Below are 26,935 nucleotides of genomic sequence, written 5' to 3'. Positions count from 1 at the left end.
TTGGTTTTGTTATCTATAGGTGTGAGAGTCATCTGCATAACCAACAAAGATATCCTCGATAAATCTAGATTCAAATTTACTAAGCATTTCCTTCTTGTTCTTGACGATGCACTTGCATCCGAAGACGCGAAAGTAGATGACATTGGGCTTGTTTCCCGTGATGAGATCGTATGGAGTCTTGTTGTGCAACAGGCATAGGAAGAAACTGTTCAAGTAATAAACCACGACAGAGATGGCTTCTACCCAAAACTTATAGGGGGACTTGAATTCATCCAACATGGTTATTGTCATCTCAATGATTGTCTAGTTCTTCCTTTCATGAACATTATTTTGTTGAGGGGTATAAGGTGCAGAGAACTCGTGCTTGATCCCCTCATCTTGAACAAACTCTCGCATGGTGTAGTTCTTGAACTTGGAGAAATTATCGGTCCTAATCGCCTTGATCTCTGCTTCATATGTGTGTTGAGCTTGCTTGGCGAAGTATATGAAGTACTTGTGGGTTTCATGCTTGGTCTTGAGTAGAAACACCCAAATGTACCTTGAATAATCAATGAGGAGCCCAAACTTGCTTCCTACAAGAGAATCATAATTTGATGGCCCACAAAGATCCAAATGAAGGAGCTCCAAAGGCCGAGAAGTGGCGATAATGCTCTTGATGAGATGCATTTTCCCATATTGCTTCCCGGCAACACATGCACAACGTACACGATTCTTTTAAAAGTGACACCCGTTAGTACAACTATATGCCCACCATTTAGCAGTTGTTTAAGATTCATCGTGTTGAAGTGGCCAAGGCGTCGATGAAAAATAAAACCCAAGTCAATAGTGGCCATTAGACATGTAGGAAGAGATGCACTCACTTTTGAGAGATCAACCTCGTAAAGGTTGTCTTCCACATATCTAACAAGGACCAATTTGAGATTATCACTCCTAAATACTTTGACATAATGCTTAGAAAATTATGAATCATAGCCTACATCCGCAAGATGATAGATTGAAAGAAATTTATAACCAAGGGATTCGAACAACATGACATTCTCGAGAGACAAGTCTTTCGTGATCACCACCTTGCCATACCATAGTACCTTTCCTTTTAAATTATCCCTAAGGGTTATCCTTGCCGTAGAGTTGATATCTTCAATGAATTGGACAAGAGCCCATTTGCCTCCAGTCATATGCTTGGTGCATCCACTATCAAACACCCATTTAGGAGCATAGTAGGCATAACCCTACAAAATCAAGTATTTTGTGTAGGAACCCATTGAGAAATGGGTGCCTTGACATTAGTAAAAAGATCCTTTGGTACCAAAATTGAGTAGCAACGATAAGCATAACCATTGCGAGGACCAACATATTTAGCATACACATCCCCTTGTGTGCCCTTACTTATCACTAAGCTAGGATAGGTTATTATTCCCCCAAACACTTGAGGTTGGGTGTTTCCCTTTTAAGTCCCCCATTCTCAAGCACCTTCTTCACATTTCCATCCACCTTGTGCCCTTTTTGCAAAAAGTTCACCTTGGTGGGTGGAATGGCGCCATCCTTGGGTTGTACCACTACTAGAAAAAGGCCGGAGCACCACTATACTTGTAAGCCACTGCTATATATAGCAGTGGCGCACCAGAAAGAGGTGATCCACTTCTAGCCATGTTACCAGTGGCACACCTGGTAATAGTGCACCACCACTAGGGCTCTGGCTAGTTCCCACCCTCACCCTGCATTACCAGTGGTCGTCACTGCTATTTCACATAGTTGTGGCATACCATGCCAATGGTGCGCCACTCTGGACCTCTTGAAAATCTGAAAATATGCCCCCACCCCACTTAGCAATGGCGCACCCTCGCATGGTGCGCCATTGCTAAGGGGCATATTTTCTGCCCCCTCCCCCACCCCTATGGATTGCCTTTCTACTTTTTTAAAAAATATGATAAAAAAAATTTAAAAATCCTTTTGAGAATTTTTCAGCCTTAAGATTTTTATGATTTTTTAAAAAATAGCAGTGGACTTTTTAAAGACTTTTTTCAACTAACTTTCCCTCCATCAAAATTAAAAATGGCCGGCCACCACCTATCCCAGTACCATCTTATCTACCTCCCTCCTCCCTCCTCCACAGATTCCTCACCTCCTCCGTCCTCTCCTCCTCCTATCCTCCATCATCTCCTACTCCTCCTCTCCTCCTTCCTCTCTTCCTCCTCCTCTCCTCCTCCTCCTCCTCTCCTCCTTCCTCTCGTCTCCTCCTCCTCTCCTCCATCCTCTCCTCCATCCTCTCCTCCTCCTCCTCCTCTCCACCTTCATCTCCTCCACTCTGGCGACCCTTCCTCCTCTCCGACGTCCTCTCCCCCAAGAACTCCGGTGACCCTTGATACGTCTCAAATGTATCTATAACTTTTGATGTTCCATGCTTGTTTTACACCAATTCATATATGTTTAGTTCACACTTCGTTGCACTTTTACATGATTTTCGACACTAACCTATTAACAAGATGCCACAGTGCCAGTCCCCTATTTTCTGTTGTTTTTGTATTTCAGAAAAGTTGTACAGGAAATATTATCGGAATTGGACGAAACAAAAGCCGAAGTCAATATTTTACCGAAATGAAGACGAAGTCCGAATGAGTGTCCTGGACCTGGCCCGCGCCTAGGGGTGGTCTGGGCCTACCAGGCGACCCACCGACCTGAATCCTCCGCCTATTTATACATCTTCTCGGGAAAACCCTGGATACTCGAGCCTCCATCCATGAAAAGTTCCGTCGCGACCGCCATCACTGAACCCATCTCGGGGGGGTTCTGAAGCTCTTCCCGGCACCCTGCCGGAGGGAGAAATCATCGCCGGAGGCATCTACATCGCCATGTCCGCCTCCGAAGTGATGCGTGAGTAGTTCATCCCTGGACTATTGGTCCATGGCAGTAGCTAGATGGTTGTCTTCTCCACCTTGTGCTTCATGTATCGATCTTGTGAGTTGTTCTACATGATCAAGATCATCTTTATGTAATCCTTTATGTTTGGTTTGATGGGATCCGATGAATGTTGAATACTATGTTGAGATTGATTATATATTTTATGTCATATGTTATTTGTGATCTTGCATGCTCTCCGTTGCTAGTAGAAACTCTGGCCAAGTGGACACTTGTGACTCCAAGTGGGGGTATTTATGCTCGATAGTAGGTTCATGCCTCTAGTTTTATGGGAGAGTGACTTTATGTGGCACCCCCGGGATCAGGGTTAGACAAATACCAGATCTTCGTCAGACATAAGCCTAACCTAGAGCTCGAGAGACTACAATGAGAGAATAGGTAACACAACAGTGACTCTACGATTCAAGAAGTAATACAAGCTCATAACTTAGCGAAGAACCAAAGCATTACAAGCAGAGGTCATTGACCTGACATTTCATCAATCAACGGAAGCAAAGTTATGCTATTAGACATAGCAAGATATAAAAAGGCCTAAGAGGCCAGGAGCATAACGGCGATGTCCCAGCCCATAGATTACAGGCTGCCACCTAGGAACCTCAAGCTACTCGTCGACGTCAACTTAGAAACCACCATCTGTCGGAGCAACTTCGTCAGAAACAAAAGCATGCAAAGCTGAGTATAGGGACTCAGCAAGACTTAGTACAACCTTTTAGCAAAGCGGGTATGCGGGCTTTCTGTAGATCTTCTTTTCATAAAGCCAGTTTTCCTTTGTTAAACAAGAGGGAGAAGAAGCTCAGCTACTCAGGACCTTTAGAAAGGGGATACAAGAGCGATATCTCTAGCTCTACTGATCATCATATTGTATCCACCAATCTTCATCATCTCGAACCACTATCCTCGGATCACCCCCCTCAACACCCGGAGAAGGTATCCGTAAACACACATTGGTTGCCAAGCTTTACGATCATGTTAAAGTTCTCTATGATCTCCACGTCCGTTCCCAAGTCGTCCGTAACCATGGACACGGCTTTTCGAAAAGATTATAACCCTGCAGGGGTGCACAACTTTACCCACACGTACCAACCGACGCTTAATGCTAGAATCATTAGCTCTCTTCCTTGGAAAGCCAGCAGAGGGCGGTTGACCACGACCTTTACCTTACTGTCGCCTAGACCATGAGTAACTCGATAAGGATTGTTCCGCCGTAACGGGTCATGTCCCGAAGTCGCTCCTTAAGGATGTGAGCCGAGGTGGGTTTCACCAGAGGCCGCAACCCCCTGCCACCACGACCACGCTTACCTACCTGTTATGCTATGCACCTTTTCACAAACGTTTTCGATGCATATGTCCAAATAACGCGCAGACTATGTGACTCATGGAATCGACTAGGCAAGTTAGTGAGTCTAGAGGGTACAATAATAGGGCCTCATGTGGTTGTACGCTCAGTCTTGGTTCAAGAGGCGAGAACTCGGTTCCTAGGGTCGGCAGAAACGAAACAACCCACCACATCCCAATGTGGCCTCTCGTCTGAGCCTTTAGTCATGTTTAACAACATCGATATACTTACCACGTCAACCTATCATGCTAGTTTCATTTCATTGTAAGGCTTCAGTCCGAAGACCGGAGTAGTAGCGTAACAAACTAAGCATGGCTAAGCATAAAGATATAAAGACTCTAGCGATGTACACATGCCAACCTAGGTATGCTAGGAGCAGTGGATCAGGAATTTGAGGCTACAAGGGTAGAACATGCAACAGATGAGATAACTCTATCTATCGATAAAAGACAGTTGAATCGTATGCAATATGTAGGAACCAGAGATAAAAGCATTTCAAAACCATAGATGAACCAGGTTAGGGCTTGCCTTTGTCCCTGACAACCGAAGTGGATCTTTCATAACTTTGTATTTGACTTGTTTGTCGCTGGACAAATATTGACCTTTTGTGATGTCGATCTTCATCGTCTTGGGCACGTGTTCTATCGATCGCGAAGAAACAAATACCAGAAAGGTAAAATAAAATATCAACACATGGCATCGATGCAATATGCATACAAGGATGATGATATGACATGTTAAAGGTATGGAAATTAACCCTAAAGTGGTATTTCAAATGCATAAAGCATTGCATTTTGATGACTTCCATAAAGTGGTATTTCATTGTTCTAAAAAAATGTTAATTGAAGTTGTTCAAAAATGCATGATGATAACTTAAATAGATAGGTTTCATTTTTCTGATCATTTTGATATATTATACACATTTTTCTGATTTAAAAAGAAATAGTTATGAATTATACAAGTTTTGTTCATTTTCTGAAGTTCCAGTAATTATTAAAATTCTGACATAGGGGCCCACTGTCATATTTTTATTATTTATCTAAAATTTTAGAGATGATTAAATTTCTGACGCTAGGACCCACATGTCATGATTTTAATCTTTTACAAAAACGATAAAACAAAATAAAAAAAGAAAAGAAAAAGGGCTGGGTCCCACCGGGTCAACCGCCGGTGGTTGACCACGGCAGTCCTGGCGCCGGCGGCGAGCGGAGCGGGTGTTCCAGGGCTCGCCTGGACGCGCCACTTAGCGCGTTAGATGCGCGCGAACGCGGGCGACCACCTGGTGGTGGCGCCGCCCCCTTGAGGTAGCCAGAGCAGCGCCGACGGTGATACGGAGGGGGAGAGGGAGAACTGAGGGGCGCCTGAGCACCGGAGGCTCACCACGAGCGCGACGGAGGGATCGGCAAGGCCGGAGGAGGTCGGGAGGCGCCACGGCGGCCACAGCGAGCTCGGCTAGCCGCGGGGAAGAAGGCCTTGCCGAGGGCGATTGAGGGCGCCCGAGGCTGATTCCTTCTACGCGGACATCAAGGGCGACTAGGCGGAGCGAGCAGAGGTGTCGTCTTGGCTTGGGGAGGCCGGTAGCGGCGGTGGCGGCGTCTGCCGGCGCTAGGGTTTGGTTGCGTGCGCGAGCAGAGGCAGAGGGGGCAGTGCACGAGAGAGGAGAGAATAGGGGAAAGGGAGAGGGTGTCGGCGAGGTCCTTATCCTATCCCAGGGAACAGCGGCGGCGTGCATCACCTCTCCGGAATCGACGGCCAGAGCCGCGCCAGGAAGCAGCTTGGCTGCCTATAGGTAGAAGACAAAGGCGATTTTGCAAGGAGCCCCCTGGTTTTTGGGGGTTTTCCTGGAAACTTTAAAACAACACTAAATTCAATTTTGTTTGATATTTTGCAACCTTTTGAAAACCCAGAACTTTTTGGAAATATTTAATAGCCTTTCCTATCCCATTTTGGAAAGTCCACCTATTTTAGTTTTGAGGTTTTCAAGCATTTGAACACATTTGAAATAGAGGTAGAACTTTGGAAATTTTAAGGTTTCCACTTCATTTTTAAAATGCAAATTTTTCCTAATGCATTTTAGATGATGCTCATGAGTGCACAAACAAATCCTAATTAGGGTTTAGCAAAACAGGGATGTTACACTTTATAACTTCTAAGATTGTAGATGTGTTGTTGCTATTAGGGAGAAAATAACAATGTTTTATCCAAGGGTAATTCTATTGTTTACTTTACACACATTGCTTAATGTGATAGTCTGTTGCTTGCAACTTTATACTGGAAGGGGTGCGGACGCTAACCTGAAGGTGGATTATTAGTCATAGACGCAGTTCGATTACGGTCTATGTATTATGTTGTAATGTCCAATACCAAATCTCATAGTAATCATCTTGTCATGTATGGTCGATATTCTGTCAATTGTCCAGCTATAATTTATTCACCCAACATGCTATTTCTTTATGGAGAGACATTTCTAGTGAACTGTAGACCCCGGTACTATTTCCTTTACTGATAAATTCAACTGCAGTCATGTTCTGTTTACTTTCTGTAAATATTTCCTTCCATTCGATACGTCTAATCCTTTGTGTTGAGCAAACCGGTGAGATTGACAACCTCACTTTAAGTTGGGGCAAAGTACTTTGGTTGTGTTGTGTGCAGGTTCCACGTTGTTGCTGACACCGGTAGTGCGCCCTGCCACTAGTCAGTCAGCAACACCTTCAGAAGTCACGCCTTTCTCCTACTGGTCGATTAAACCTTGATTTCGTACTGAGGGAAAACTTGCTTTTCTGCTTATCACACCTTCCTCTTGGGATTCCCCAATAGCCTGTCTGCGTACTACGAGCACACGCCATCAACCCTCCTCTCCTCCCTCGTCTCCTCTCTTCTCTTCTCCTCCATTCTCCATTCTCCCTCCTCTTCTCTCCTCAACATCCTCTTTCCTCTCCATCTTCTCCTCCCTCTCTTATACATGCTCCAATCTCTCCCATGGCCCATCTAATTGGGAAAACAAAACGAGAAAAAAATGGTGCTAGATGAACGGGAAAAATAATTCGAAAAACAAAAAAAAGCAAAAAAGGAGAAAAATCGCAAAAATATGGTGCAAGATCTAGATCTGGATCTAGATTCAAATTTCAAAATTCTACTAGTGGCACACTCTAAAGATTAGTAGTGGTGCACCAAGCAAAGTTAACAGTGGTGCACCATAAATATAGCAGCATCGCACCAAAAACAAAAAAAAAAGAAAAATCAAATTTCAAAATTTCAAAAATATAGTAGTGGCACACCAAAAATGTAGCAGTGGTGCACCAGATGGTGCGCCACTGGTAGGGCCACATACCAGTGGCGTGCCACCTGGTGCGCCATTGCTAATAATTAGCAGTGACGTGATAGCAGTGGTGCACATTGGTGTGCCACTGATAGGTAATATAGATGCGCCACTGAATAGCTTTTATCTAGTAGTGTACCCAATTCATTGATTGTGAGCTCTCACCCTTTTTTGAGCAACAACATCACCAAGAGTGTTGCCCTTCAATAGAAAAAAAAGTTGTCATGGGTGACGAAATTCAGTTCCGACTATGGTTGTTGATGCACCATCCCAACGATTTTTGCTCTTTTCGTAGTGAATCTCAAAACCTATTTTTTTTCTTGTTTTTGACGCCATCTAGCACCACGGAATTGGGACAAAAGTCGTGCATGCTGGCTCGGGACGTGGTGTTTGATAAATTCTCGGGTGCGCCAACCAAGTCAATGCAAATCTGCACTCCTGCGGAAGGTAGGGTCCAGATGGCTGCGTCTCAGCGCTGTATTTTTTTCGATCCTCTCGTTCACGTTCTCCAATCGAGTCATTTAGGTTGTTGCTCATGGGTCCAACATGTCATTCTCTCTGAACGATAAATGTTTCCTTTCTTAGATTTTTTTGACCCCTAATTTATGGCTACTTACGTTTTTTTTTATCCCCTGCCGCATTTTAAATGTTGAGGACGCTGCTGGCTCATGGGTCCGACATGTTATCCTCTATGACAATAAATGTTGACTTTCTTGAATTTATTTTTGATCCCTGATTTTTGGCTACTTGTCTCTTTTCGATCCCCTATCACCTAGTTAACGTTGAGGACGCTAACGGCTCATGGGCCTTGCATGTCATCCTCTATGTACAATAAACATTGCGTTTATTGGATTATTTTTGGCACCTGATTTTTGGCTACTTGGCCTTTTGTTTCGATCCCCAGCGGCCTAGTTAACATTGATGACATTGCTGGCTAATGGGTTCCACATGTCAACCTCTCTGAGCAATAAACGTTTCCTTTCTTTGATTTATTTTTGACCCCTAATTTCTGGCTACTTCCAGTTTCTTTCAATCTCGTGTCGTATGGTTAACGTTGAGGATATTGCTGGCTCATGGGTCCCACATGTCATCCTCTCTAAACGATAAACCTTTCCTTTGTTCAACTTTTAAACCTTGATTTCTAGATACTTAGCTTGTTTCTTTTGATCCCCTATCGCCTTGTTAACGTTGAGGACGCAACTACAAAATGGGTCCCACATATCATCCTCTCTAAAAGATAAATATTTGCTTTCTTGGATTTTTTTACCCATGATTTCTAGCAACTTGAATTTTTCTTTGGATCCCTTGCCTCCTTGTTAACATTAAGGACGTTGCTGACTCATCGGTCCCATATTTCAGCCTTTATACAAAATAAATCTTTTCTTTCTTGGATTATTTGTGTCCCCTGATTTCTGTCTAGTTTACTTTTTCTTTTGCTCTCGTACCGCCTTGCTAATGCCGAGGACGCTGTTGTAAGATGGGTCAAATATGTCATCCTATCTGAACGGTAAATTTTCCTTTCTTGGATTGGTTTTAAACCCATGTTTTCCTGCCTACTTGACCATTTTTTCGACCCATGCCGCCTTGTTGACGTTGCAGGATGATGGGTCCCTAGTGTCAGCCTCTATGCACAAGGTGTGATGTCTGGATTACTTTTATTGATATTGCGGGATACTTGACTTTTTTATGTCTTCCGTTTGATTTTACCTTTTTTATAGAGGGATGTTGCTGGCTGATGGCCCCCCGATGTCAGCCTCTCTGTACAAGAAACTTGAGAAGTCTTGATATTTTTTACTCGTGATATTGTGGCATACTTGCCTTTTCTATCCCTTTTGTTTAATTTTTACCTTATTATAACTTTGAGGAACGTTGACGCTGCTGGTTGATGGGTCCCAGATGTCCGCCTCCTTATGCGATAAAATTGTTGAGTATCATACATAAGGATGTATTGGATTTCAGAAAGTAGTGGATATCATTGTTTCATAAACTACATTGTTGATTTATGTAAATATATGTATTTTCTAAATAAAACATAAGTCTGAAACTATTTGATGGGGTCAAGGAATTTTAGAATGAAGAAGGGTATTAAAGTAACAAGAGAATCGAGTCTCTACGATTTCATCAAGGTGATAAAAGATTTGAGTTATACTTTATGCAAATAAGACTTGTGAAAGGTGTTCCACAAATTGCTATACTTGAAATATATCAATGTGTTGATATGTCTAAAGTGTTGTAATCATACTCCATCAAATATAGAGAAGACAGAACCGAAAAGGATTCCAGGAGGATGTTCGGAGTAGTTCGAGAGGGCTCTCGGATCATTCGGGAATTAAATAATATGTATATGTATTAATTAGGTGAATTAATAATTAATGATATATTTATTTAATAATAAAAGGTGCATGCCGCCTTAAGGGCCCCTCCCTAAGGGGAGCCCATTAAGTGGTCGGCCACCCCCCATGGGCTTATTTGGTGGCTAGGGTTTTGGAGGTAGGGGCGCATGGGCCCTTAGTGGCCCAGCCAGCCACCCCCTTGGCCCAGCGGGCCAACCATGGCCCCCTTTGAGTTCCACATTTCCTAGCTATGAGTCTCCACCCCTTTCCCCCTATATATAGTGGGGCATATGGCGGGAGGAGAACATACAATTTGGCTTGAGGAAAAGGAGAGCCCCCTTGGGCGCCTCCTCCCCTCTTTCGCTCTTGTTCTCTCTACCGTACGCGGTTCCTCGAAGATCTGCGCACGGAGGGTTCCGCTTCACCCGGTACCTGGGAGCGCTACCGGCATACGAATCCAGAAGATCTACATCCGCACATTCATTGGATCAAAGACGGGAGCGTTGATGTCTACGGGAGCTTCTATTCTTGTAGAAAGTGTTGGGCCTCCAAGAGCAGAGATTTGTAGAACAGCAGCAAGTTTCCCTTAAGTGGATCACCCAAGGTTTATCGAACTCGGGGAGGAAGAGGTCAAAGATATCCCTCTCATGCAACCCTGCAACCACAAAGCAAGAAGTCTCTTGTGTCCCCAACACACCTAATAGGTGCACTAGTTCGGCGAAGAGATAGTGAAATACAGGTGGTATGAATAAGTATGAGCAGTAGTAACGGCGTGTAGTTGATGGTGGTAATATGGTAGCAGTAGTAACGCAGCAGTAGTAACGCAGTAAAATAGTAAACAAGCAGTGATAGCAGTATTTAGGAACAAGGCCTAGGGAATAGACTTTCACTAGTGGACACTCTCAACATTGATCACATAACGTAATAGATAAATGCATACTCTACACTCTTGTTGGATGATGAACACATTGCGTAGGATTACACGAACCCTCAATGCCGGAGTTAACAAGCTCCACAATTCAATGTTCATATTTAAATAACCTTAGAGTGCAAGAAAGATCAACACGACTAAACCAAGTACTAACACAGCATGCACACTGTCACCTTCACGCTATGTAGGAGGAATAGATCACATCAATACTATCATAGCAATAATTAACTTCACAGTCTACAAGAGATCATGATCATAGCATACGCCAAGTACTAACACGGATGCACACACTGTCACCATTACACCGTGTAGGAGGAATAAAACTACTTTAATAACATCACTAGAGTAGCACATAGATAAATTGTGATACAAAACACATTGCAATCATAAAGAGATATAAATAAGCACTTCACTACGCCATTCATAACGAGTGAGTAAGTATTCTGTGAAATATAGCCTAAGAGACCCACACGGTGCACACACTGTCACCTTTACACACGTGGGACAAGGAGTCTCCGGAGATCACATAAGTAAAACTCACTTGACTAGCATAGTGACATCTAGATTACAAGCATCATCATATGAATCTCAATCATGTAAGGCAGCTCATGAGATTATTGTATTGAAGTACATAGGAGAGAGATGAACCACATAGCTACCGGTACAGCCCCGAGCCTCGATGGAGAACTACTCCCTCCTCATGGGAGCAGCAGCGGTGATGAAGATGGCGGTGGAGATGGCAGCGGTGTCGATGGAGAAGCCTTCCGGGGGCACTTCCCCGCTCCGGCAGGGTGCCGGAACAGAGACTCCTGTCCCCCAGATCTTGGCTTCGCGATGGCGGCGTCTCAGTAAGGTTTTCCGTATCGTGGTTTTTCGCATCAAGGGTTTCGTGACGGAGGCTTTAAGTAGGCGGAAGGGCAGAGTCGGGGGCCTGACGAGGGCCCACACCACAGGGCGGCGCGGCCCCCCCCTTGGCCGCGCCGCCATGTGGTTTGGCCACCTCGTGGCCCCACTTCGTATGCTCTTCGGTCTTCTGGAAGGTTCGTGGCGAAATAGGCCCCTGGGTCTTCGTTTCGTCCAATTCCGAGAATATTTCGTTACTAGGATTTCTGAAACCAAAGTGTGCACAGCAGAAAACAGGAACTGGCACTTCGGCATCTTGTTAATAGGTTAGTTCCAGAAAATGCACGAATATGACATAAAGTGTGCATAAAACATGTAGGTATCATCAATAATATGGCATAGAACATAAGAAATTATCGATACGTCGGAGACGTATCAGCATCCCCAAGCTTAGTTCCGCTCGTCCCGAGCAGGTAAAACGATAACAAAGATAATTTCTGAAGTGATATGCCATCATAACCTTGATCATACTATTTGTAAACATATGTAGTGAATGTAGCGATCAAAACAATGGTAATGACATGAGTAAACAGGTGAATCATAAAGCAAAGACTTTTCATGAATAGTACTTCAAGACAAGTATTAATAAGTCTTGCATAAGAGTTAACTCATAAAGCAATAAATCAAAGTAAAGGTATTGAAGCAACACAAAGTAAGATTAAGTTTCAGCGGTTGCTTTCAACTTGTAACATGTATATCTCATGGATAATAGTCAATATAGAGTAATATAACAAGTACAATATGCAAGTATGTAGGAATCAATGCACAGTTCACACAAGTGTTTGCTTCTTGAGGTGGAGAGAGATAGGTGAACTGACTCAACATAAATGTAAAAAGAATGGTCCTTCAAAGAGGAAAGCATTGATTTCTATATTTGTGCTAGAGCTTTTATTTTGAAAACATGAAACAATTTTGTCAACGGTAGTAATAAAGCATATGAGTTATGAAAATTATATCTTACAAGTTGCAAGCCTCATGCATAGTATACTAATAGTGCCCGCACCTTGTCCTAATTAGCTTGGACTACCGGATCTTTGCAATGCACATGTTTTAACCAAGTGTCACAATGGGGTACCTCCATGCCGCTCGTACAAAGGTCTAAGGAGAAAGCTCGCATTATGGATTTCTCGCTTTTGATTATTCTCAACTTAGACATCCATACCGGGACAACATGGACAACAGATAATGGACTCCTCTTTAATGCATAAGCATGTGACAACAATTATTATTCTCATATGAGATTGAGGATGTATGTCCAAAACTGAAACTTCCACCATGAATCATGGCTTTAGTTAGCGGCCCAATGTTCTTCTCTAACAATATGCATGCTCCAACCATTAAGGTGGTAGATCTCTCTTACTTCGGACAAGACGGACATGCATAGCAACTCACATGATATTCAACAAAGAATAGTTGATGGCGTCCCCAGAAACATGGTTATCGCACAACAAGCAACTTAATAAGAGATAAAGTGCATAAGTACATATTCAATACCACAATAGTTTTTAAGCTATTTGTCCCATGAGCTATATATTGCAAAGGTGAATGATGGAATTTTAAAGGTAGCACTCAAGCAATTTACTTTGGAATAGCGGAGAAATACCATGTAGTAGGTACGTATGGTGAACACAAATGGCATAGTGGTTGGCTCAAGTATTTTGGATGCATGAGAAGTATTCCCTCTCGATACAAGGTTTAGGCTAGCAAGATTATTTGAAACAAACACAAGGATGAACGGTGCAGCAAAACTCACATAAAAGACATATTGTAAACATCATAAGACTCCACACCATCTTCCTTGTTGTTCAAAACTCAATACTAGATGTTATCTAGACTCTAGAGAAACCAAATATGCAAACCAAATTAGCAAGCTCTAAGTATTTCTTCATTAATGGGTGCAAAGTATATGATGCAAGAGCTTAAACATGAGCACAACAATTGCCAAGTATCAAATTATTCAAGACATTTTAAAATTACTACATGTAGTATTTTCCAATTCCAACCATATAACAATTTAACGAAGAAGAAACTTCGCCATGAATACTATGAGTAAAGCCTAAGGACATACTTGTCCATATGCTACAGCGGAGCGTGTCTCTCTCCCACACAAGCATTTATTCAAACAAAAACAAAAACAAGAAACATACAGACGCTCCAAGTAAAGTACATAAGATGTGACCGAATAAAAATATAGTTTCAAGAGAAGGAACCTGATAATTTGTCGATGAAGAAGGGGATGCCTTGGGCATCCCCAAGCTTAGATGCTTGAGTCTTCTTGAAATATGCAGGGATGAACCACCGGGGCATCCCCAAGCTTAGACTCTTCACTCTTCTTGACCATAGTATATCATCCTCCTCTCTTGACCCTTGAAAACTTCCTCCACACCAAACTCGAAACAACTCATTGGAGGGTTAGTGCACAATAAAAATTAACATGTTCAGAGGTGACACAATCATTCTTAACACTTCTGGACATTGCATAAAGCTACTGGACATTAATGGATCAAAGAAATTCATCCAACATAGCAAAAGAGGCAATGCGAAATAAAAGGCAGAATCTGTCAAAACAGAACAGTCCGTAAAGATGGATTTTATTAGGGCACCAGACTTGCTCAAATGAAAATGCCAAATTGAATGAAAGTTGCGTACATATCTGAGGATCACTCACGTAAATTGGCATAATTTTCTGAGTTACCTACAGAGAATTAGACCCAGATTCGTGACGAGCAAAGAAATCTGTTTCTGCGCAGTAATCCAAATCTAGTATTCACTTTACTATCAAAGACTTTACTTGGCACAACAAAACACAAAATTAAGATAAGGAGAGGTTGCTACAGTAGTAAAAAACTTCCAAGACACAAATATAAAATAAAGTACTGTAGCAAAATAACACATGGGTTATCTCCCAAGAAGTTCTTTCTTTATAGCCATTAAGATAGGCTCAGCAGTTTTAATGATGCACTCGCAAGAAATGGTAGTTGAAGCAAAAGAGAGCATCAAGAGGCTAATTCAAAACAAATTTAAGTCTAACATGCTTCCTATGCAAAGGAATCTTGTAAATAAACAAATTCAAGAAGAGCAAAGTAACAAGCATAGGAAGATAAAACAAGTGTAGCTTCAAAAATTTCAGCACATAGAGAGGCATTTTAGTAACATGAAAATTTCTACAACCATATTTTCCTCTCTCATAATAACTTTCAGTAGCATCATGAGCAAACTCAACAATATAACTATCACATAAAGCATTCTTATCATGAGTCTCATGCATAAAATTATTACTCTCCACATAGGCATAATCAATTTTATTAGTTGTAGTGGGAGTAAATTCAACAAAGTAGCTATCATTATTATTCTCATCATCAAATATAGGAGGCATATTGTAATCATCATTAAATGTACTCTCCATAGTAGGTGGCAACAAAAGACCACTATCATTATAATCATCATGAATAGGAGGCAAAGTATCATCAAAGAAAATTTTCTCCTCAATGCTTGGGGGACTAAAAAGATCATGAAAACCAGCTTCCCCAAGCTTAGAACTTTCTATATCATTATCAACAATGGTGTTCAAAGCGTTCATACTAATATTACTACCAGCATGCAAATAAGATTTTATGGGTTTTTTAATTTTCGCATCAAACAATCCATGTTTTAAATCAGGAAATAGAATAAGAAGCTCATTGTTGTCCATTATGCCAAACTAGTGTAAACAAGAAACAAAAAGATGCAATTGCAGGATCTAAAGGAAATAGCTTTGAGCACAAACACAATGGTGCCAGAAAAGTACTGTTACCTGGAACCGGAGTATGAGTGCCTTTTTACCTTTCCTCCCCGGCAACGGCGCCAGAAAAGTGCTTGATGTCTACGGGTGCTTCTATTCTTGTAGACAGTGTTGGGCCTCCAAGAGCGAGAGGTTTGTAGAACAGCAGCAAGTTTCCCTTAAGTGGATCACCCAAGGTTTATCGAACTCGGGGAGGAAGAGGTCAAAGATATCCCTCTCATGCAACCACCGCAACCACAAAGCAAGAAGTCTCTTGTGTCCCCAACACACCTAATAGGTGCACTAGTTCGGCGAAGAGATAGTGAAATACAGGTGGTATGAATAAGTATGAGCAGTAGTAACGGCGTGTAGTTGATGGTGGTAATATGGTAGCAGTAGTAACGCAGCAGTAGTAACGCAGTAAAATAGTAAACAAGCAGTGATAGCAGTATTTAGGAACAAGGCCTAGGGAATAGACTTTCACTAGTGGACACTCTCAACATTGATCACATAACAGAATAGATAAATGCATACTCTACACTCTTGTTGGATGATGAACACATTGCGTAGGATTACACGAACCCTCAATGCCGGAGTTAACAAGCTCCACAATTCAATGTTCATATTTAAATAACCTTAGAGTGCAAGAAAGATCAACACGACTAAACCAAGTACTAACACAAGCATGCACACTCGTCACCTTCACGCTATGTAGGAGGAATAGATCACATCAATACTATCATAGCAATAATTAACTTCACAGTCTACAAGAGATCATGATCATAGCATACGCCAAGTACTAACACGGATGCACACACTGTCACCATTACACCGTGTAGGAGGAATGAAACTACTTTAATAACATCACTAGAGTAGCACATAGATAAATTGTGATACAAAACACATTGCAATCATAAAGAGATATAAATAAGCACTTCACTACGCCATTCATAACGGTGAGTAAGTATTCCGTGAAATATAGCCTAAGAGACCCACACGGTGCACACACTTGTCACCTTTACACACGTGGGACAAGGAGTCTCCGGAGATCACATAAGTAAAACTCACTTGACTAGCATAGTGACATCTAGATTACAAGCATCATCATATGAATCTCAATCATGTAAGGCAGCTCATGAGATTATTGTATTGAAGTACATAGGAGAGAGATGAACCACATAGCTACCGGTACAGCCCCGAGCCTCGATGGAGAACTACTCCCTCCTCATGGGAGCAGCAGCGGTGATGAAGATGGCGGTGGAGATGGCAGCGGTGTCGATGGAGAAGCCTTCCGGGGCACTTCCCCACTCCGGCGGGGTGCCGGAACGGAGACTCCTGTCCCCCGGATCTTGGCTTCACGATGGCGGCGGCTGCGGAAGGTTTTCCGTATCGTGGTTCTTCGCCTCGGGGGTTTCGCGACGGAGGCTTTAAGTAGGCGGAAGGGCGAGTCGGGGGCCGACGAGGGGCCCACACCACGGGCGGCGCGGGCCCCCCCTTGGCCGCGCCGCCATGTGGTTTGGCCACCTCGTGGCCCCACTTCGTATGCTCTTCGGTCTTCTGGAAGGTTCGTGGCGAAATAGGCCCCTGGGTCTTCGTTTCGTCCAATTCCGAGAATATTTCGTTACTAGGATTTCTGAAACCAAAAACGGCAGAAAACAGGAACTGGCACTTCGGCATCTTGTTAATAGGTTAGTTCCAGAAAATGCACGAATATGACATAAAGTGTGCATAAAACATGTAGGTATCATCAATAATATGGCATAGAACATAAGAAATTATCGATACGTCGGAGACGTATCAAGCGTCGTTGACAACCATATGCGTGCGAAAGTATGAGGTGCTGCACTTGCGGCACTTGACGGCGTACCAGGAGGAATTAACTTGACTCCGAGGTTGGTGACGAGTGCGACTACATCATCCACATTCTAGCGGAAGATTAAACGCTTTTGGTCTACGAGGGTGCGTCGCCGAAATCATCTTCGTTACAACATTACTCCTAGAAAGATCTGGGCAAACAGGATGCGCCGGTTAGAGTTTTTTTTGTTTTTTTTTGCTACGAACCCCTACAGGGCAGAGGAACCGGCATCAGTGGCCTAGGGGAGAGTTGATCGCCTCCTATGAAACCCTAAAAATTGCTCCTCTTTATTGCCTAAATCGTTTTCCTTGTAAGAAATTAAGTTGAATTTGGAAATCAAAGTTTTTGTAAAAAAATTGGTGACCTCGTACACCACTACATGTTTTAGTGTACAAGTCGGTGGCATAACACTCACAGAACACCATTCCATGAATATTACGCCCAACAAAGTGACAACAGAAACATCGCAGGTCCAAAGGCGTCTGACTATTTCATATCAAAAGTGTTGGGGAACGCATATAGGAAACAAAAAGAAATTCCTACGCATAACCAAGATCATATGCGAGAGAGGAGGCAATGGAACATACCCTCATATATCAAACTACAGGAAGTTGCCGATGACGAGGTTGATGAAGACGCAAGTCGATCCCCGCAACTAGACTCGTATAATAACGAGGAGATGTATTATCCCACGAACTAGTGTTGCATGTGCAACACCTCCACGGTATCCGCACGTACGAGATTAGAACCACCTCTTCAAAGTGTGATCAAGCACACCATTGAAGCGGGAACGTTTCGATAAAGATCTCGCATCGCTTCCGTGAGCCTGATACGTCTCAAACGTATCTATAATTTCTTATGTTCCATGCTACTTTTATGATGATACTCACATGTTTTATACACATTATATGTCATTATTATGCATTTTCCGGCACTAACCTATTGACGAGATGCCGAAGAGCCGATTGCTTGTTTTCTGTTGTTTTTGGTTTCAGAAATCCTAGTAAGGAAATATTCTCGGAATTGGACGAAATCAACGCCCAGGGTCCTATTTTTCCACGAAGCTTCCAGAAGACCGAAGAGGATACGAAGTGGGGCCACGAGGTGGCCACACGCCAGGGCGGCGCGGCCCAAGCCCTGGCCGCGCCGGCCTATTGTGTGGGCCCCTCATGACGCCCCCTGACCTGCCCTTCCGCCTACTTAAATCTTTCGTCGCGAAAACCCCGGTACCGAGAGCCATGATACGGAAAACCTTCCAGAGACGCCGCCGCCGCCAATCCCATCTCGGGGGATTCAGGAGATCGCCTCTGGCACCCTGCCGGAGAGGGGAATCATCTCCCGGAGGTATCTTCATCGCCATGATCGCCTCCGGATCGATGTGTGAGTAGTCCACCCCTGGAGTATGGGTCCATAGCAGTAGCTAGATGGTCGTCTTCTCCTAATTGTGCTATCATGTTAGATCTTGTGAGCTGCCTATCATGATCAAGATCATCTATTTGTAATGCTACATGTTGTGTTTGTTGGGATCCGATGAATATTGAATACTATGTCAAGTTGATTAACAATCTATCATATATGTTATTTATGTTCTTGCATGCTCTCCGTTGCTAGTAGGGGCTTTGGCCAAGTTGATACTTGTGACTCCAAGAGGGAGTATTTATGCTCGATAGTGGGTTGATGCCTCCATTAAATCTGGGACGATGACGAAAGTTCTAAGGTTGTGGATGTGCTTGTTGCTACTAGGGATAAAACATCGATGCTTTGTCTAAGGATATTTGTGTTGATTACATTACGCACCATACTTAATGCAATTGTCTGTTGTTTACAACTTAATACTGGAGGGGGTTCGGATGATAACCTGAAGGTGGACTTTTTAGGCATAGATGCATGCTGGATAGCGGTCTATGTACTCTGATTAAATCTCATAGTACTCATCATGATATATGTATGTGCATTGTTATGCCTTCTTTATTTGTCAATTGCCCAACTGTAATTTGTTCACCCAACATCTGTTATCTTATGGGAGAGACACCACTAGTGAACTGTGGACCCCGGTCCTATTTCTTACATCTGAAATACAATTTACTGCAATTTTTCTTTACTGTTCTTCGCAAACAATCATCATCATCTACACTATACATATAATCCTTTGTTTACAGCAAGCCGGTGAGATTGACAACCTCACTGTTACGTTGGGGCAAAGTACTGTGATTGTGTTGTGCAGGTTCCATGTTGGCGCCGGAATCCCTGGTGTTGCGCCGCACTACACTCCACCGCCATCAACCTTCAACGTGCTTCTTGGCTCCTACTGGTTCGATAACCTTGATTTCTTACTAAGGGAAAACTTACTGATGTGCGCATCACATCTTTCTTTTGGGGTTCCCAACGGACGTGTCATCTACGCGCATCAGAGCCTGACTAGATTAGATCTAGACTAGAGTAGAACTCGGACAACACTCCATGAAGAAGTCAAAGTATATATCCCTGGCGGTCCTCCGGTGTCGATGGCTAGAGCTGCAGCAACGGGCGAGGTAGGTCCGATGGTGGTGGTGGCGGCTTGTGCGGTGGCGGCGCAGCTAGGGTTTGGGGAGAGGAGCAGCTTGGGGTGTTAAGGCCAGCCCCTCTCATCCCCTTTAAATAGGAGGCGGGCTGGCCCTTGCCCCCACGCTAGCGCGTTCGGTTAATATGCTTAATTCGTTTCGGTTTATACGGTTTTTAAGTTAATACAGTTTCAATACTTTGGTAAATACGGTTTTGAATGAAAATACAGTTCGGTTTCAGTAATAACCAGTCAACTTCGGTTCAGTTTCGGTAATAACCAAACTAACCAAAATTAGCGCAATTTTAAAATATTACCTAACTTTTCATAGTTGTATATACTGCAATTATGTATTTTCTACGACCAAATAGAACCTATTGCGTGCAAATAAACAAATAAGGGAGAAATTTTAGTAAAAAAAACAAATAAGGGAGAAATTTTAGTGAAAAAATTTCGGGACAACCGTGAGGTGTTGAACTCACAACCTCATACACAGACTACAAAACAAGACGTCCAAACCATCAAGTTAGAGGAGCTTCAGTGATTTTATTGTACTTGTGGTCGTATGTTAACGATCATAGTGAAATTGAGCTTGACTAGCAAATCGTCATTCTATGGCTGAGATGGGACTTTCGGTTAGTTTCGGTTTAACCGAAATATTTTGTGGTTATTAACCGAATTAACTGAAGTCTTTACGGTTACATATTGTGCTAACTTAAACCTAACTGTATAACTAAAATACGGTTGTAGTTCGGTTTTTGTCGGTTCGATTTTCGGTTTCAGTTCGGTTATACACAGCGTGACTTGCCCCCTCCTCCAATCCGGCTAGGGTGGAACTTCAATCACTTTAACAAGTTCTATAAAAATTATCACGGATTTTACATGCAAGAATGCATGCACACACTAATTTTCCTATTTTTGTAGCCTCTAAACCTAGAATACCGAAAAATAGAAAACTATTTTACTTCGAAAAGGAAGATCTTCTACTACATCACTTAAACCACAACCACATGCTTTATACATAGCAGGGGTATAAATATTGCTAATTCTCAGTCAACTTAGAAGTAGCTTAATTCTCAATCGATTCATAGATTCTTGGATTTGCTTCGTGATTCTGTTAGTTATAAGTTGTAATTGTAGTTTTTCTAGTTGCATATGTGGTTGCAACCTAGATTTTACTACTTACATGTGAGTTGCAACTAAAAATTATTGAACACGCTGGATTGTTTCCTGACTTCTTGCGGTCATCGTCAAAGAAGATTGGATACACCGTACACACATAATGAACACTACATTTATGGTATTACATAGTCTATATTACTACATATGTTTCTATGGATAAGTTTTTTTTTTGATAAAGGAGCGTAGTTCTAGCCTCTGCATTAATAGATGCACACGGCTTGTTTTTTTTAGAAACACAGTACAACGCATACACTTACATACACGCGCATACACTCACCCACATGAACGCACACACGCACACCCTATCCCTATGAGCACCTCCGAAAGACTGAGCCGGCGGGGATCTTGAAATTGACGAAGTCACCACTGGCGCCTCGCTGTCGACGGGAACGTCACCTCCCGCTGAATGAATATTCCGCCTTAATGAGACACATAGATGTCAAACCTGGAATTTGAACTCTGGTGGGCTAGGGGTACAACCACCCTCCTAACCACCCAACCTCAGGTTGATTCTTCACACGGCTTGTTTTTATGGATAAGTACCACAAGATATCACCACATTGCAACTGATCAAAATATGGTGGGACCAAGAGTACTTGCCCATCTTGCTTATTGATCCTCTCTCTCTCTCATCCTCATTTAACATCTAGACCTAGTGTATGATCACTAGCACTACTCACCTTCCGATCGAGTAGTACAACTAGGAGAGAACAGAGAAAGAGACAGCCTAGTAGCAGTAGTGCTCTCCTCTTCTTCATCGCCACCGACCTGATGATCATCGCCATCGTCTTGTTCCTTCCTCTTCATCTCCCACCGTGGCCCGCCGGTATGGAGCGAGAGGCTGAGATCTAGATCATCGTCACTATGGCTAAGGTCATCGTTGCACACCGTCGCCCGAACAGCTTCCGGCAGATGGTACATGTTCATGGTGTGATGCGGATCATTTCTTGGTCGGCAGCTGCCTTGGATCATCAAAGCTGGGTTGGTTGATGCAGTTCCTGATCTTGCTACATGTTCAGCACGAGTTCGACGGAGAGCTTCGGCGTGATGGGATGCTGCTCCTGATGAGTAGTGGTAGGGCTTTGATGCAGGAAAGCGGCCATGGAGCCAGTATGGTTGATGGTAGCTCCTCCTCCATGGAGGAAATGGAGCAGTGCCAAACCTAGTTCGTAAATCAAGGAGGTTAATCAGTCAGAATTAGTAGTCTAGGCTCATTTTGCTACGAGAAGGGTTTTTCTTTTTTTTGTTGTTTTCATCCTATAGATGATGGAGAGGACCGGGTAAATAAAAATCTCCCCACACTAGGCCATAACGAAAACTCAAAGATGTAGAGGCCAATGAACTATCTTGAGAACATTTTAGCAAATTACCTTGAGATCATTGTACCGGGAGCACTCAGACGATGATGGAAGGGAAGATGGGCGAAGTTGTAGGCGTGTCCCCCCTGTTCCAAGTGACCTATGATGACTGCACAAATTCGACCAAATCATATCAATGGACAAAATATGCAGAATCCATAGAAAAAACAAGGAATCGAAAATTCATGAATTCGTCGACATACCCTGGCCAGAGTCGTCAATCTTCTTGCTCCTGTACATCTGAATATCGATCATCAATTAATGGGAGAATACAGCATCATGCATGAGAAGGAGGCAGTTTAATTAAACAAGAACTTGCAGAGGATGGTTGAAATATAAGAATTGGCAAATGTTGTATCCATACCTGGAGATGGCTCTTTACATGGCCTATGCTAAGCCCTCTGACATTCATAAACTGAAGAACGAGCTTAGGAGTTGCACCTATACGCTCAAGATCACAAGTTAACATGAAGCTGACAATCAGATCGGTCAATCCAGAATCGAGGAATACGTACCTAGTATCATGGAAATGATTTAACATAGGAAGTATAATTATGGAAATGATTGAACGCTTACGATCTTGGCCGCCGAGCCTTTCAACGGCGCGAACGAAGCAGTGGTGGAGCTCCGGCGTCCAGCGGAGGCGGGGGTTCTTGGAGCGGACGTAGGGACGCACCGACGACGAGGAGTCGCCGGCCTTGGCCGTGTCCTGGCCTCCTTCCTCCTCCACCGTGCTATCATCGTTGCTTGCAGCTGAGCTCCCATCGTTGCCCTTGATGCTTGTCCCCATGATCGTCCAAACGAATGGCGATCTAGCTACCTGGTTGATGGTCGAGGACGAGGTTGAGAGCTACTCTTATTTCTGTGTTGCGTCCATCTCATCGTGTCGTCAGTGATGTAATGAACTGCGGAGAAAGGCGGAGGTCGGGCCAAATTAACGGTGATGTCACCATTGAATTCTATCTATCTACATATGCTGTCTGCATGCATATGTGTGAAGCTAGCTTGCGTGTATGAGATAACAAAAGTGAGCTCATGCATACATATATGTGGGTTTTGGAAAGAAGCATACTAATGCATGGCAGATCCAAACTAATAAAGGTGAAAGGTGAAAGATTGGATTAACCCCTACACTTTACGGTACTGGTACTAGTAACCACTGGTTAAGTGTTAGAAAGTAGCAAGTGTTTGGATTAAAGTAGTCCAAAGTACGTCCGGCTGATAACTAGCTAGCATTTTGGTGCGTGGCTTTCTCTTTCTGTAGTAGGTGTGAAAAGGAGAGATCTAACGAGAGTAGATTCCAGGACTAACTAACAAGTCCGGCAAGGTACTTGCACATGCAATTAATCACAAGTACATACGTACATGAAAATGTTTCACTTCTTATGTAGTGCGAGTTTAAGAAAAGAAAAGAATGCATGAGCTTAAGAAAATAAGGCATGAATTTTCATTTTTTTAGGCCAGCGTAGTCCATTCATCAATGGCTATGTATTTTCTTCACAAACGTGGTGTTCTATTTAATTGTACGTAGTGGAAATGGACACCTCAAGTTTTTGCCAAGATCAAAACGTACTTTGTGTTGTACTGCTAGCCTAACTACGTATGAAAGAGGGACATAATTCAAAGAAACAATTTGCACCATATGCAAATATAGGAGTTCTTAGCATAAAACTACCATTTTTGTGCTCAAATTTCGGAAAACTAACACTTTTCAAAAAAACAAATCGCATAAATCTGCCACTCTACAGCAGATTTTTGCATTGTGCACTAAAACCAAATTAATCTCGAATTGACAGCCTTTCTGACAAGTGGGACCCACGTGCAGGGATGACATGGCAAAAATCTGAGCAATTTCCTGAATTGAGAATATATAAATATATAAAATAAATTGAAATTATTAAAAAAGGAAAATAAAAAACTCTCAGTCCCGTCGTGTCCATGCGCAGCCTGACTCGGCCGGCCGCCCGTCCCCTCCTCCTAGTCCCGGCGGCTCGCCCTTCCTCTCTCCAACTTCGGACGTTGTCGGATGGCCGCATCCGCATCCACCCCGGCGTCCCCCTGGCGACCCACTCCACCTGGAGGCGCCGATGCTCACCTCCATGGTCCATGTGGCTGCAGCCGTGGAAGGCTACAAGGCGCAGGCAGGCCCAACCTCCATCCTCACGCCTCCGCCAACGAAGGAGGGGTTCCTGCAGACCGCCGAGCTTCCCGCTCCAGCCGTACTTGTGCCAGGGGAGGACGTGCCGCTGGCCGATCACCGCTGCTAGGGAAGGAGAGGTTCCTGCCGGCCGTCGATCTGCAAGCTCCGACCGGACCTGCGCTAGGAGAGGACAGGCCACTGCTGACTGTCAGCTCCCTACTCCGGTCGGCCACTACCACGGACGGACCTACTCCAAGAGAGAGAGGTTGATGTCTGCTCCGGTCGACCGCCGCCTTGGACTCCCCGGAGGAGGAAGGCGCTCGATGATGTCTACACACGCTTCTATTCTTGTAGACAGTGTTGGGCCTCTAAGTGCAGAGGTTTGTAGAACAGCAGCAAGTTTCCCTTAAGTGGATCACCCAAGGTTTATCGAACTCGGGAAGGTAGAGGTCAAAGATATCCCTCTCAAGCAACCCTGCAATTACGATACAAGAAGTCTCTTGTGTCCCCAACACACCCAATACACTTGTCAGGTGTATAGGTGCACTAGTTCGACGAAGAGATAGTGAAATACAAGTAATATGGATGATTATGAGTGGTAATTGCAATCTGAAATAAAAATGGTAGCAAGCAAACATATAGCGGAACTGGTTGTAAATGGTGTTTCAATTATTGGAAACAAGACCTAGGATCATATTTTCACTAGTGGACACTCTCAACAATGATACCATAATTGAATACATAGATATTATCACTTCACTATACTACTCTGAACCACTTTCCGGTTTGATAATAAACACAAGCTCACTGTGTAGGTCTTCATAAGCATTCCTTAAAGTTCACATTCCCAATCTATGGACATCCGACGCTGTCACTTTGAGCATACAAAGATGGTACTAATTACTAGTCACCACAATTCATAAGTATTTCTGTAAATTAAGCATAAAAAGTAAACACGGTGTGCACACTGTCACCTTCACAGCGTTGGACAAGGTGTCCTCGGAGATCATATAATAAAACCACTTGAGTAGAACAATAGTTGAAGAATAGCATCTACTTATTCAACTAGATTACAAAGCTCATGATCACATAAAGATCATACATGGAGAGATAGATAGATCACATAGCTACCGGTAAAACCCTCAGCCTCGGGGGAGAACTACTCACTCCTCATCATGGGAGTCGGCCATGGCGATGAAGATGGCGGTGGAGTCGATGGAGATGGCTCTGGGGGCAATTCCCTGTCTCGGCAGGGTGCCGGAATAGAGACTTCTGTCCCCCGGATCTTGTCTGCGACGGCGGCGGAGCTACGTAACTTTTCGTGGACGGAGGCTTATTGATTTAGAGTTCACGCGTTGGGAGGCTTCTTATAGGCGGAAGGGCGAGGTCGGTGGAGGCCTGGTAGCCCCACACCACCCGTAGGCGCGGGCCAGGGGCCTAGGCATGGTCTGGTCACCCTGTGGCCCCCCTTGGTCTCTCCTCCGGATTTCGTCTTCGTTACGGAAAAATAAGATCTTCGGCTTTTGTTTCGTCCAATTTCGAGAATATTTCCAGTATAATTTTTCTAAAATACAAAACAGCAAACAAACAGGTTGTGACATCTTGTCAATAGGTTAGTACCGGAAAATGTATAAAAATGCAATGTAGTGTAAACAAAACATATATAAATCGGTGTAAAACAAGCATGGAGCATCAAAAATTATAGATACGTTTGTCACGTATCACTCGACGTCACCATTCTTGGCCATGGGGCGCCGGTGCTCTGGCCATGCCCGGTTGACTTTTTATTTATTACTTTTACCTCTTTTTTAAATTAGCTGCTGTCCACATCAACGGGTTCGCTTAGTTTTGTGTCACGTCATCCTTACATGTGGGCCCTACTTATTAGTAGCGTTGTTAATTTCTGTTTTAGTGCACATTACAAAAAGAAAAAAAACTGTTTTATAGTGGCAGATTTATGAGAACTTTTTCAAAGCGGTAGTTTTTTAAAATTTAAGCACGAAAGTAGTAGCTTTATGCGAAGAACTCACAAATATAGGAATATACGAATATAGGACCAGCCCTAAATACTACAGTTTGTTTGGTCATTCAACGCAGAGTACGACTAGCTAGAGCACAAGCACACTTTTGATTATGCCTGCGCAAAAGCAGATCAACGCCTCTCTTTTTCATTATGTCCCAGTGCTCTGACCCCGCAACATCTATACTCCCTCCGTTCCAGTTTATAGAGCTTACGCGTATTTTTAGGTTGTCAATTTGACCAACATAATATCATTTGTATAATATAAAAATTATACTGTTAAAAAGTAGAACATCTAAATTTCTAATAATATATATTTTGTAATACATATGTTGCATTATCA

The 26,935-nt window shown here is 43.2% G+C and overlaps 1 protein-coding gene across 1 annotated transcript; it reads right to left on the bottom strand.

Moving 5' to 3' along the window:
• Positions 1 to 303: 303 nt before the first annotated feature.
• Positions 304 to 23,222, bottom strand: LOC124696242. Its single transcript, XM_047228997.1, has 6 exons — positions 23,009 to 23,222; positions 22,797 to 22,873; positions 22,636 to 22,672; positions 22,445 to 22,541; positions 21,755 to 22,236; positions 304 to 572 (listed from the first exon to the last, which is right to left on the bottom strand). The coding sequence occupies exons 1-6, from the start codon at positions 23,220 to 23,222 to the stop codon at positions 304 to 306; spliced, it is 1,176 nt and encodes a 391-aa protein (XP_047084953.1).
• Positions 23,223 to 26,935: the final 3,713 nt, after the last annotated feature.

The sequence above is a fragment of the Lolium rigidum genome, chromosome 3, assembly GCF_022539505.1.
Source record: "Lolium rigidum isolate FL_2022 chromosome 3, APGP_CSIRO_Lrig_0.1, whole genome shotgun sequence".
NCBI lineage: Eukaryota > Viridiplantae > Streptophyta > Magnoliopsida > Poales > Poaceae > Lolium > Lolium rigidum.
The sequence above is the reverse complement of the archived record's forward strand: the minus strand, read 5'-3'. Positions and strand labels throughout refer to the sequence as shown.